General features: G+C 41.5%; 1 protein-coding gene across 2 annotated transcripts in view; it reads right to left on the reverse strand.

Moving 5' to 3' along the window:
- The window catches only part of GAB2 (GRB2 associated binding protein 2), a 171,207-nt gene that overhangs the window by 56,406 nt on the left and 100,499 nt on the right, over positions 1–14,302 (reverse strand). For both annotated transcript variants that reach the window (XM_042459603.1, XM_042459604.1), the window contains exon 2: positions 13,728–14,028. In XM_042459603.1, the coding sequence (XP_042315537.1) occupies positions 13,728–14,028 (301 nt within the window). The remainder of the gene's footprint in view (positions 1–13,727; positions 14,029–14,302) is intronic.

Consider the following 14,302-nt stretch of genomic DNA (forward strand, 5'->3'; position numbering starts at 1 on the left):
ACATGTCCTTATTCACATGGCTCTTATAAATGCATAGCCCACTCAGCAGCTGTTTGGTTGGCTGGGGAAATAATGATCATGGGGCGGAAGTTGTTGCGTGGTATTATTCCTGTACCCTTTCTTCCCTTGTAGATGTATTATATCCTCCACAGATAAGGTGTGGAAAAGTCATCTTTATGTACTGTAACTCCCAAAATTCATCAGCCAGCATGGAAACTGACCATGCTGGTTGGGGAGAAAGAGGAGAATCTCAGAACTGTAGCCCCAACAAGAAACTTTTTCCAAGCTCTGGACAGCGAACGGCAGCTGAGAAATCTGGGAAAAGTTAAACTCTGAATAGGGAGAATTGAGAGACATAGCAATGATAGTTTGGAATACCAAAGGGATTTTGTAGCACCTTTGAGACCACTGGATGAAAGAAGTTGTAGAATAAGCTTTCGTAGGCTAAGTCTATTTCCTCAGATGCATGGAGTGAAGTGTTGCTCAAGAAGAACCTTTATAATTAGCTGCCCTGAGTCCCAGTTTGGGAAAAGGGCAGGATGTCGTCGTCGTTGTCGTCATCATCATCATCATCATCATCATCATCATCATCATCATCATCATCATCATCATCATCATCATCCTGTATGACTAGTTAAATAGTGACCATGGAGGATCTACATATATTCAACCTAGACAATTGTGGGCACCACAATTCAGAAAGGATGTTGAAAAACTGGAGCATGTCCAAAGGAGGGCGACTAAAATGGTGAAGGGTCTGGAAACCATACCTTATGAGGAAAGATTTAGGGAGCTGGGTATGTTTAGCCTGGAGAAGAGATGGTTACAGGGTGATATGATAGCCCCCTTTAAGTATTGGAAGGAGCGTCACATTGAGGATGGAACAAGCTTGTTTTCTGCTGCTCCAGAGACTAGAACGCGGAACAATGGATGCAAGCTCCAGGAAAAGAGATTCCAGTTCAACATTAGGAGGAACCTCATGACAGTAAGGGTTGTTCGACACTGGAACACACTCCCTTGGAGTGTAGTGGAGTCTCCTTCCTTGGAGGTTTTTAAACAGGCTAGATGGCCATCTGTCAGGGATACTTTGATTGTGATTTCCTGCATGGCAGGGGGTTGGACTGGATGGCCCTTGTGGTTTCTTCCAACTCTATGGGGTTCTATGATTCAATGACAATGTGTAAATCAAAGTAGTTAGAGTTATAGGAAGAAAATTAATTCATTTGAGATGAGGTGCTGGACAAGAGTGCTGAGGATACTGTGGATGGCCAAAAAGATAAACAAAGGGTCCTTGAACAAATCAAGCCTGAACTCTTCCTGGAAGGAAAGATGGCTGCCGTACTTTGGCCATATCATGAAAAAGCATGACTCCCTAGAAAAGACAATAAAGCTAGGAAGTGAGAAAGTAGTAGAAAGAGAGAAAAACTATGGCTAGAATCAATCAGGGCGGCCATAGGTCTGAATTTGCATTACCTGAGCAGAACAGTGGAGGACAGTGGGTTTTGGAGATGTCTCATGCACAGGATCACTATGAATTGAGGTTGACTTGAGGGCACTTAACAACAACAATAATCTATATATATGTATTTCAGGCATGAAATAAAGGTGCATTTCTCTCAAAACAGGCCGATGCACCCTCTCATGTCCTGTTTCTCTTACAGCAGCTGAATGACTGCCTAAGGCCAGGGTGGGTGGATGACCATATGATCAGACTGTGTATTTCTGCATGGCAGGGAGTTGGACTGGATGGCCCTTGTGGTCTCTTTCAACTCTATGATTCTACGATATTCAACCCACACGCGGTTCTATGTATTCTTGGGACTTTCCTTACTTTCCATTCAGCCTGGTAAAGAATTCTATGAACCTTAAAAACGTACATGCTGTTTCCACTCAGAACAGCATCTTAGCATTGGTGGGCCTCAACTTCTCTGTCGTTTGAACTGTGGCTGCCATACAACAAGTTTTGCCCAAAGGCAAAAAGAAGAGATGTTAGCAGCTTAAGTTTATGTGCAAATGTCTACAAGTTCATGAAGCAGGCTCAGTGGCTTCAAGGCAAATTGCATCTGGCTCATTCTAAGCTGAAATCACAGAAGAGTTGAGAGGTTTAGAAAAAAGCTTCCAAAGAGGGGGGGGGGGAATGTGTTCCTGTCATCACCTTTTCTTTCTGAAGTAACATTAGCCACTTCTGTGATTTTGCATGCTCTGGGCTAATTTGGAACAAAGCTATGAAAGGGCTGGGACTTTGAGATGCTAGTGTGAGGACAAGAAGACCCCAAGGGTTTGCCTCTTATTGGAAGGGCAGCCAAGAACATAGAATCTTAGAGCTGAAAGAGACCCCAAAGGCCAGCCAACCCAATCCCATTTTGCCATGCAGGAAGACACCATCAAAGCATTCCCAGGAGATGCCATTCAGCCTCTGTTTAAAAACCTCTAAAGGAGACTTCACCACTCTTTGAGGCAGCACCTTCCACTGTCAAACAGCTTTTACTGCCAGGAAAGTCTTCCTAATGTTTAGGGGGAATCTCTTTTCCTGAAGCTTGAATCCATTGTTCTGTATCCTAGTCTCTGGAGCAGCAGAAAACAAGCTTGCTCCATCCTCAATCTGACATCCCTTCAAATATTTAAACAGGGCTATCATATCACCTCTTAACCTTCCCTTCTCCAGGCTAAACAACCCCAGCTCCCTAAGGTGCTCCTCATAGGACATGGTTTCCAGACCCTTCACCATTTTAGTTGCCCTCCTTTGGACACCCTCCATCTTTTCAACATCCTTTTTGAATTGTAGTGCCCAGAACTGGACACAGTATTCCAGGTGAGGTCTGACAAAGCAGAACAGAGTGGCACTATTACTTCCCTTGATCTAGATACTATACTCCTATTGATGCAGTCTAGAATCACATTGACTTTGTTAGCTGCCACATTAAACTGTTGATTCATATTCAGGTTGTGGTCTACTAACATATGGTTAGTAGACCATATAGGTAACTCTCTTTCCCATTCCTAGCACATAAATGTTAAGACAGATGCACAGTTTTAATGGGGAAGAGAGCAGGAATGCAAACCCATTAGTCACCTTGGGTATCATTTTGGTGAGAAGCATGGAATATAAATCAAATCACATCACATCAATCAACCAAGGCAAGTCCAGATTTATCAATAGGGGAAGTGAGGCAACAATCTCAAGAAACAAGATTTTGTATGTTATGAAAAGACAGCAAATGGATTGTTTTACTTCTATTTATATTGCTGGGGAAGGCGAGAATCTTTTGTGGGTTTCATTATCTCTTGTGGCAATATGGTTTTGATTGGTTTAGGTAATTCTGGACTGTGACTGAAGATGGGAGCTGCTTCGCTTTAGGCAGGAAAATATCTTGGGCCTGATCTTTTTCAGGGAGAGGGAACAAACCTCAGCATGTCTTGGAATGACATTATCTGAGGAATGCTGCCTTCCTAGCCATGGAAATCTACTGGGTGACCTTAGGCAAGTCATGTTCTCTCAGGAGTTTATCACACTGGGGCTAATTTTGTCATTAAAAAGAGATTAAAGTGCATTTAAAGCATCCCGCAAATAAAGCAAAAATGGCGAGTAATTGCACAAATGATTATCACACACAATTGAGCAAATAAAGTGATATCGGAAATGCATTGTCGCTGAAATCCCAAAAATGTTAATGCTTCTTGATGATCACTTTAATGGCGGGTTTTGTGTGACGTCATGTGAAATCATTTAGTGTAATTACCCAATTTTTCCTAGATATTCATGGGACAAACTCCCAATCCCCTTCGTGTGATAAACTCCTTAGACTCAAGGAAAGCATAGACAAACCTCCTCTGACTAAATCTTGCCAGGAAAACCAAGGTTTTTGTTAGGGTCACCATCAGTTGGAATTGACCTGAAGGCACCCAACACACACAATCCTAATTCTTTAAAGTAACTATTTACTATGTCACCATTTGAAATAGTTACCTTCCTTTGCTTTTTTCAAATCAACATTTCATTTTCCAATTCAGCATCACGAGGCACAGCACACACCAGCATTTGAACTATGTGTTATTTCTCCACCATGTAGCCAGGCTACACACCTTCAACTACAAAAATAACTAACAATTTATGGTTGTATTCCAAAAAGAGTAACATAATCCCACAAGTTACAATCATAATGTAACTTAGCTGCACTTTTATTTTTGGAAAAAGAAGTCAATTGCCAATAATTCAATATTTTATAACTAGTTACTTCCAAGCTCTGGACTGTATCCTCATATGACATTTGTTGTGTGCTTTCAAGTTGTTTCTGACTTATGGAAGCCCTAAGGTGAACCTATCATGGGGTTTTCTTGGCAACATTTGTTCAGAGAAGGTTTGCCATTGTCTTCCCCTGAGGCAAGAGCATGCAACTTGCCAATGTCACCCAATTGGTTTCATGGCTAATAGTATGTATTCAGGAGCAGCCGTGTTGACCATATAGCAAAGTACACTAACATCCAAAATACACAAAACAGTGATACCTTTATTTGGTTAAGCAAAATGCACAAGTGCACAAAATGCACATCATGTATTTTGTGCAATGTGGTCGACCAAATAAAGGGATCACTGTTTTGTGGATTTTGAATGTTATTGTACTTCATATGGTATATCGTTATTCAAGATACTCATCAGCATGAATGATTAGACATAAGAGCTAAAATCTAACCCCCACATTCAGAAGCAGTGTATCTTTAAACATCAACTGTTAAGGGCAAAGAACGACAAGCAAATGTTGCCTTCATACTACCTATGGGCTTCTCAAACGCTGGTCATTGTTGGATAAAGAACACAACACTTGTTGGTTCCTTGGGTCCAGAGAAATGTTTTGCATTTTATCTACTACTTGACAGATAGCAGTAGGAGAGCAGGGGGCATATACCCAGACATACTTCAGCAGCTGCTTTGTGCCAAATATGTTCCTCCTCTGGAATTGTTTACTCTTTAAAGTGAAAGCCAAATAGTGCTGGATTCTTAAAATAACTTGCTGTTTGGGATTCAGGAAACTTTGGGTCAAAGACATTTACAAAGAGGCGGAAAAAATTAAAGAGGCAGATGCTATAAAATTCTGGCTCTAAATGCCGGTGTACAGCCAAGATCCAGTGGTGTTCCTCTGGATCCAACAGCGCCAGTCCAGATAGTGCTGGCTTTTCCCACACCTAGCAGGTGATTCCTGCTGTACCTTCAACAACTGTGGAACAGGCAGGAATTTAAATGACAAAGACTTTCTAGGAATGGAGACAGAGAATGGAGAGGCCTTTTTTTGTCTCAAGGGAATCTATGAAGAAATACATTTTAAATATTCATTTAAATATAAGTAAATATTGCAAATAAATAGTTGACAGGAAAGCACAGCTTCTTTTCCAGCTTCTGTAAAACATAGGAACTCTATCAGAGGAGTTAAAAATAAGCTTGCTGTATGGATAATTTATTGACCAAAGGATCTGGGCATGTTGTTATTTCCTGTTATGTCAACTTCTACATATGGCCTGTGAAGATAGGACCTGACTTTCTGTTAGGGTTACCAGATCTCAGACCCCCTTTTCTTGTTCTCAAAGCATGAGTACTGTCTACTGTATGATATACATAATAAAGAATGATATAGTTCACCCTCTGTATTCATAGGTTCAGCCACCCATGGCTTGAAAATATTTTTAAAATATATAAATTTCAAAAAGCAATCCTTGATTTTGCCGTTTTATATAAGGGATGGTCTGATGTGGACCATTTTGGATTTGGGAGTATTCTGAATTCCGGGTAAGGGAGACTCTACCTGTAGTTAGAAACATAAAGTACTGTACTGTACTAAAAAAACAACAAATCAAAGTCCAGCACATTATATAAGAGCTGTCTCCCCACAAAAACCAGTTCTTGGAGGCATGCTACAAGAAAAATGGTTTTACTCGCTTGTGAAAAGATAGCAAGGAGGGAGCTGATATGGCCTCCTTGGCCCTAGAAGTTCCATAGCCTGGGAGCAGCTGCTGTTCTTAAATTTTTTATTTATCCATTTAAATGGTTTCATCCATTGTGCATTGCCTTGGGAGCCCTGCAGGGCTGAGAGGTGATTTATAAATGCCATGAATGAATGAATATCGTAGTCCAAGAAAGGACCCTTTCCAAGCTGTGATGCTAGGCAGTGTGCTCATATGGTGAAGGCTTCAACCACTCTTAGCTCTCTTCCTCCTGCCATTGCAGCAATACTGCAAAGAAAACATATGCCCAGAGACACCAGAGAGCTGCATTTGCAAACAAAATAATCTCCAAGTCATTGTTAATCTGTTCATGTTCTCTTGCTCCCCTGCCCCCCCCCCCACTGCCCTAAACACATCATGCACACTATGCCTGACAAAATGCACAAAGCTGTAGACAACCAGCGGGAAAGGAAATGGGAGTGTGCAGTGCACAATGGCCAGGAAGCACTTGGGGAGGAGGGGATGGTGCAGCTGGTACCATTTTCCTTTTGGCTAAGGATGTCATTCTTAGGGTCAACGGTCAAGCAAATAAACACCTGAGCAGCCTCAGCAGTTCAGCGTCCGAAACATAATTAAAAGGTTGGCATTTCTGTAACAGTTTAGGTTGCAGAGATTGCAACTGACTTTATTCTAGAATTGCTACCCTGTGAAGGAAGCAAACAGCCTTCTATGGAGTAAGGTCACTGGTTCATTTAGATTAGTATTGTTGACACTGACTCTGAGCGGTTCCCCACAGGGTCACCAGTTCAAGATCATCTTAGGCCCTGAGGCTTTCAGACCAAAACCAAAGACCTAAGTATGGCCCCTAATGATATCATTAGGAGTACTGTGCATTAAATACAAACCAGTATCACACTGCTTGTCATTCATACATGCACGCATACAAAGACTGAGTGGACAAGGGAGAACATAATTTCCAAACAGAAGTTGAAGATTTTCAAACAAAGAAATCTTATAGAAAAGGCTGTTCCCAGATCAAGGTGAAATGAAGAGATCATTTATTCTCATTTGTTTAGGTAGATGGGATAAGGAACATTTAAAGTAGCCTACTTGCTTCTGTCCAGAAGGTAGATGCAGAGCAGAGAGTGAGCCCTGGCAACACAATGCAACACAACAACTGGGAGGAAAGGAGGAAGCTAAGTAAATACACACCCTGCTGAGAGTCTTTGCAAATTGAAGCAACAAATCAGTTAATCCTTGCAAACTTCTACTCTACTAGCTGAACTGGAGATAGCAATAGCAAGTAATAGTATTTACATTCCTATACTGCTTAATAGTGAACTCAGCACTCTCTAGACAGTTTACGGTCTGTAAGCCAATTGCCCACAAGATAGGTACTCATTTTACTGACCTATGAAAGGATGGAAGGCGAAATGTTAGAAACAAACTCTTCTAGAACATGGCCACACAGACTGAAAAACCCACAAAAAATTACTGAGAAGACTCTCTTCCAACTTTGGTCCCAACTTTAAAGATCATATCCAGAAAACTGAACCTATTTTGGTGAAAGGATCCAGAACCTTTAGTTTAAACTTTGGACTAAACCCCAAAGCACATCACTTCCCTGCTGACACTGGCTGCACCAGGAGGAAGGATTCAAACAGAAACAAGCTGGGCACATCCTAGATCAACTCAAGATATTTTGCTACCTGAGTCAAACAGAAGATGGCTCCATTTCAAAGTACATTTTACAAACAGAGGTCTGCTATTGTTCAATATAACCCCCATATCCACAGGGGATATGTTCCCAAACCTAACTGCGGATAGTGAAAATCACAGATAATAGTGAACCTTATATTTCTGACATAAGTTGAACATAGAATCGTGCTAGAGAGACGTGTTCTCCAGCATGACTCTAGGCATCTGAAGGTCCTCCAGCATGGCTGCGCTGGAAGGTAACCATAGAGTCACGCTGGAAAACCTCCAGGTGTCTATAGAGACTATATATTTTTGGGATATAGGAAAATAAAACAGTGGGTACCGGTCCTGTAGGTATGGGGTCATCCAGTAAGTTGAATCTTTCCTCAACTCTGGTGTTAGGATGGGGTAATCCACTACCCCTTATGCACAGCTGATGAGGTGGAGGGCAGGCTGCGTGGCATACACAGCTCCAACACATTGCTGCTGATCTGTGCCATCCTAACATCTGTTGCCTGAGGCAGCTGCCTCATTCTGCTTCAGTGCTGCTCAAGAACCTAGGCAGGCGTGTTTCCCTACAAAATCCTGCCCCCACTGGTTCATATTCTCCCAGTAGCCTCACTTCGCCTCATGTTTCCAGCTAGGAATGGAAAGAATAACTGAAAATATTTTATCAATGGATTTAAAAAGGGTGCCCTGAACAAAAAGAAATCCAGGTGAGAATTTCCCTGGGACTAGAAGCTTTGCAGTTCAGGATTTTTCTGTGCAAGAAACTCCACGTTTGTGTTCAGAAAAAAAAATATGACATTTTCTACACAGCAATGGCAGTTTCTGTGCAAGAAAACCCAAAGTTTTGGGGAGCAAAAAACGACACACACCCTGACATTTCTGTTTTGTGCAAATAGCCCTGATCAGCAGTCAGCCTTCAAAAACTGCATAGCATCTGAGAACTCTCTTGGAGTGGGTGAAATTATTTATTGCAACAAAAGTTACAAAAATTTGTATCCCCACTCCCAGCATCCAGAACTGATTCTGGCAGGGCACAGTGGCCATGCCACTTGGAGGATTCTGGGGGCTGTAGTCCAAAAAGTAACTTTCCCGAGCTCTGGATGCTGGTGGTGAACTAAGGGCACCTCCCTTCCAGCCGAATTCCCTGCCCATCATTCCGTTTCCCTCCAGAAAAGCATCAAGAGTCTGGAGGAGTTAAAAGTTAACTTTTGTTACCCCCAGAGAATTGTTAGGAGCACATGCAGTTCTGTGGTGGGACCGCTCTGAACTTTTGCTTCTAAAAGGCCCTTGTGTTCACACTAAGCTGTTTTGTGCCTCAGTGTTAGAACAGTGTGTGACTCAGGCACCCTTTCTGTTCATTCTGTCCCCCCAACACACACATCTGTCCTTGTCCTCCTCCTATCCCCCGTCTCCTTTCCAAATCTCTTCTTTTGGCTGAGGATGAGAGTCAAAGCTACGCCAGAGGGAGACATTATGTGAGACATTTATTTTAAAAGAAAGGATGTACATTTATGAGCGCGAACTGGGCTCTAAAGATTGTAAAGGCGCACACACCTTTTTAAGGGAATAATGTCTCAAAGAACAATGTTTAAAAGTGGATGGTTTCCTTCAAAGGCACCCCCGTTGGGTAACATAGTTCTTAATCACACATGCTGAAGTGTGCCTCTGTTACCAGATATGTGGAGATTGCTGCTTTAAAAACTGAAGTAGACATTTGTTTTGATTCTGCTTGGTAGGAAAAAATGTCTGGAAACCTGTTGGTTAGTTCCAGCTATAGTAGAGGAAATGAATCAATTGCTAAATGGTTGCCTGTGAGATCTAAAGTGATTTTTAAAAACAACAACGCTCCAGTTTCCTCCGCTGTTTTGGGGATGAACTGTTTTTTAAAAAAAATGTGTGTTGAGATCAGAGTGGAATTCAAATATTTAAACATGGTTATCAGGTCACCCCTTAACCTTCTCTTCTCCAGGCTAAACATACCCAGCTCCCTATGTTGCTTCTCATAGGGCATGCTTTCAGATGACTGACTTATTTTAGTGAAATTCACTGGAGATTTGTTGCCCAAGCATCATTTCCCCCCATTTCTTCTTATTTGCATTTGGACATATGTGAAGCTTTGAATCCTTGATCTCTGAATATTGGCTTGTCTTTAGATCGCTTTTGAATAGAATGAAGTGGAGGGGGAAATCTCATGGCACAAGCCCTATAAAACACTTTCCTGGTAGGAAGCCTATTGAATTCAGTAGCACCTATATCTGAGTAGGCCCGTGTAAGATTGCACCTTATACTGTCAGTACACCCATTTTTCTTGGAATTAAATAAAAAAATAATGAGGCAGTAATTTAGAGCGGACGGAGTCCATATATGTGAGAACTGGCTAACTGCCGAGATATGCACCCTATCTGATGGGAGCACAGGTAGGTGGCCAGGACGATGGAAAATAGAGAAAGGCTATTTGATCATACAAATATAGTGGACCTTGGTATCTGCTGGGATTCGGTTCTACTTCTAGGACCCTCCTGTGGATACCAAAATCCATGGATGCTCAAGTCCCATTATATACAATGGAGTAGTAAAACAGCGTTCCTTATAGAAAATGGCAAAATCAAGAGGTTTTTTTTTAGAATTTTAAAGAATATATTTTCAAGCTGTGGATGGTTGAATCCATAGGTGGAGAATCCATATAAACAAGAGGGCTGACTGTATGCACATGCATGGCAGGAACAAACAATAGAAAACTCCACAGTTGTTTCAGTCATGTAATCAGCCATTAACCAATATGGCGAACACATGTACACAGTAAAAGCACCCCCTTGTACCAATGTGTCTACATGTGTGGCTACCCAAACCGATGTCAATTCGGATTAAAACAGGTGCCTATGGCAGTTAAGGGGTCAATCTGGGGCAGGGATACTGCGCACTGGAGCTGGGATACAGCCCTTGTGTAGATTCAGCTTAAAACTCTGGAGAGCCACTGGCTACACTAAACAGTACTTGCTAGCTACACAAAGAGCCTGTGAAAGAATATTTGAAAGACTATGAGCCTTATTGCATGAGAAAAGAAAGCCAAAATGGAGCAGTGGAATAGCGGCTTTCTTTGTGCATATCATGCATGAAATTTTCTGCATACCATTGTAGCACTTGCGTTCTTGTCCCAATTGAGATGGCCATAAAAGCGCATCTTTTGTCACGCTGGAAGAAGCCTTTTGACAAAATGCATGCTTTTATGATGATCTGCCTCAGAAAGAGAATGGAAGTGCAACGCTGACAAGCAGAGAGGCATGGAGAAAGCTGCAACTCTCCCACTCCATTTTGGCTTTCTTTTCTCATGCAATAAGGCTCTATCATCCTCCCACAAAAAACTTTATGGTGCCATTTGCTATTTCATAGTGTTGGGAGCTTTTGGAAGCTCCTCCTTATCTTACAGTCCTTTCCTCTTGGCTTGAGCTGAGTCCACCAAAACACAAGAATCTGAGCCCTCATCCCTCACCTGGAGATGACCCACAAAAACTGGAGACTCAGAGCCAGGCCTTGAGATCTGGCAACCCTACACTGAAGAAGGCAAAGTTTACACACCAATGCACTCGATTGTGAAGTGTTCCCATAGTCAGTTGAGGCAAATTTATCTGTGACAACACCCTGTGCTAAAATGAATTACTTTTTCTGCTTCTTTGCTTTTTATTAAAAGAGCATTTCTGCTCCAAAAATCTGAACAACGTACTTATTGCCTGAGCAAGTATTTATTTTAAACTCAGCACTGAACGGGGTTGGGCTGGATTTCTCATCAGATCACCAAAATGAGCCAAGGCAGGGAGAGATAATGAAGTATGAAATATGTTTTAGCAAAAAACAGACAGGAAATGTCAGGTCCCAGCTGAGAGCTGGACGTCTGCCCACTGGGGCAGGGAAAAACACAGACAGTTGGTTGATCTTTATACAGCAGTGAGCATTTTGGCATGGATGCTCCAAGCTAAACCCATGTACATACCACAGTATATGAACATATTTGGAGATCTAGAGTGGAGAGTATATGATATGTGTTTAATGGATTTTTAATTGTTTTAAATTCATGTTTTAATTGGATTGATTAATTTGGAAAAAGAATGTACCCTATCTTTTTCCAACAGTGGACCTTCCGTATCCATGGAGTCTATATCCACAAATTCAACTATCCACAACTTTAAAAAATTAAAAAAAATATATAAATTCTCATTATGATTTTGCCATTTCATATATGGGACACCATTTTACTATGCCATTCTATTTATTGAGATTTGCATGTCCATGGATTTTGTTATCCATGGGGGCTCCTGGAACCAAGCCCCAGTGGATATCAAGAGCCCACTATAATTTATTTCACTTTGCCTTGTAAGCTGCTTTGGAGCCATCATACTGGGAGAAAGGCATTATATAAATCAGATAAATCAAATCAGTCAGGTGTAATCTCTGGAAAGAGTCATTCTGGTGGTCCAGTTAGGAAATTTAAAATTCTGGGCCACAATCTGGAAATGTTTAAAACTGATTTAAAAATACAAGTTTTAATGCTGTGCAGTTAAATAATTTGAAATTCTGGAACAAAGCCTGGGAATGCTATTTTTGGGAATGACAACTCTCCAAAACCCTCAATCAGCCTGGGGGATTCTGGGAATTGTACCTCTCCAAATTACTCTTTCACGACTCTAGTTTTAGGGTCATGGGGAATGAGAAATAATCTCTCTTCCATAACCAATAAATGACTATGAGTCATGGGAGAGTGTCAATTTGTAGGCTTTTTGGTCACATAAAAGCTGGCTGAGAAGCCCTGGTTTCGAAACAGAGACATCTCCTGCTTCCTAATGCAGCCAGACACTGTTTGCTGCCCCCAAGCATCACAGTGTTTTGCTAGACTGGATCAGAAGGAATCTGCCTTGGCAAGTGAACTGCATCCACTCCTTTAGTGCCAAGCAAGTGGGAGTTCATCTCATTCTTCCCAACTTATGTGCTGCCTGTTATGGCCACAGTAGGTGGAGGCTGAAGGTGGGTGGCAGGACCATATGGGAAGGGATTCTTTCACAGGTTTTCTACCTCTTGGAGGTTGTCCACATTAAACAATCCCACTTCTCCCCTTCCCATGCTTATTTTCCCTCTGCTTCAGATGACGATTGCCAGATTCCATGAGGGTGTTTGGAAGACCGGTATCGATTTTGCAGAAACTCTGCTGGAGGAGTTGTTTTGCTAACAAAAAACACAGGGAGGTTCAGCTGACCCGTCTCTGTTCTCCTTCGGCCAAAAGGCAATGACCTTACGATTTAGGCAGGACTTTGGCTCTTAACTCATTGTGGCAGAAGGGTCTTTTAATGGGGTATGATGTGCTTTCAGATTTTTTTTTACCATGGCTGCATCTGCGCTGCACAAATAATACAGTTTGACACTACTTTAACTTCCATGGGTCAATGCTACGAAATTCTGAGATTTGTCATTTTGCGAGATATTTAGCCTCCCTGCCAGAGAGCTCTGCTGCCACTGTGATTTTAGTAAGGTTGTTTATTTTGTTTTTTTTAAACTTTTGTATTTTAGCCATACAATTGGCCCTCTATATCCAATTTTTTTTATCCATCCACAGCTTGAAAATATTTTTAAAATACATACATTCTGAAAAGCAAATCTTGATTTTGCCATTTTATAAAAGGGGCCATTTTACTATCCTCTGAATTTAATGAGACTTGAACATCCACAGATTTTGGCATCCATGGAAGGACCCAGATCCAACCCCCAGTGGATACCAAGAGCCCTCCTGTACTTTGTTTTAATTTGTTGTAAGCCATCTTGGATTCCATGCAAAGAGAAAGGCAGAATATAAGTAAAGTAAAATCACAGAATCGTGGTGTTGGAAGGATCACAACAGCCATCTGGCCCAACCCCTGATACACAATGAATACACAATCCCTAGCCTTCCACAGTTGCCCAGCCCTGCTTTAGATGATACAAAAAGACTCATTATTTTTTCAGTGGAATTAATTCATATCATAGTAGAAGTGTGTCATATTTATCTCTCTCTCTCTTGGTACTCTTTTGATGCATGAATTTACATTGTACTTTGGACATACCTATGTTCTCTTCAGACTGGTTGAAACCACAGATCTGGCAAATGCTGCGAACCCACTTGTTCATTTCATCCTCTGTTTCGGCAACGAGGTAAAAGGTCCTTTCACTGGTCTTAATGTCAAAGACATAACTGTCCTGTAATTCCTTCTTGTTGAAGGTTAAACCAGCATCCACCTGTTCACAGAGGTTGAGGTTGATGACGCGTAGTGGCTTCTTGGAATGATCATTCTTATAATACTCCAGCACATCTGGGTCTCCACTCATGCGGCCACTGCGAAGGATGAACCATCGTTTCTTCCATGCCTACAAAAGAGAGTCTTTATTTATTATTCTTGCATTTATTGTTCTTGCACTCACAGTCACCAATGTGTGAATTTTGAACCATCAATGATGAAGAGTCTAGCCAAGAATCTAGAAATCAGTGAGGTTTTATCAGGTAATGTGGCATGCTCCAAAGACAGGTTGAGTTTCCCTTATCCAGACTGCTTGGGGCCAGACTTGTTTTGGATTTCATCATTTATTTTTGGATTTTGGAATACCTGCATTTGCATATATATGTACATAATGAGATACCTTG

Source organism: Sceloporus undulatus, chromosome 3 (assembly GCF_019175285.1).
Source record: "Sceloporus undulatus isolate JIND9_A2432 ecotype Alabama chromosome 3, SceUnd_v1.1, whole genome shotgun sequence".
NCBI classification, from domain to species: Eukaryota; Metazoa; Chordata; class Lepidosauria; order Squamata; family Phrynosomatidae; genus Sceloporus; species Sceloporus undulatus.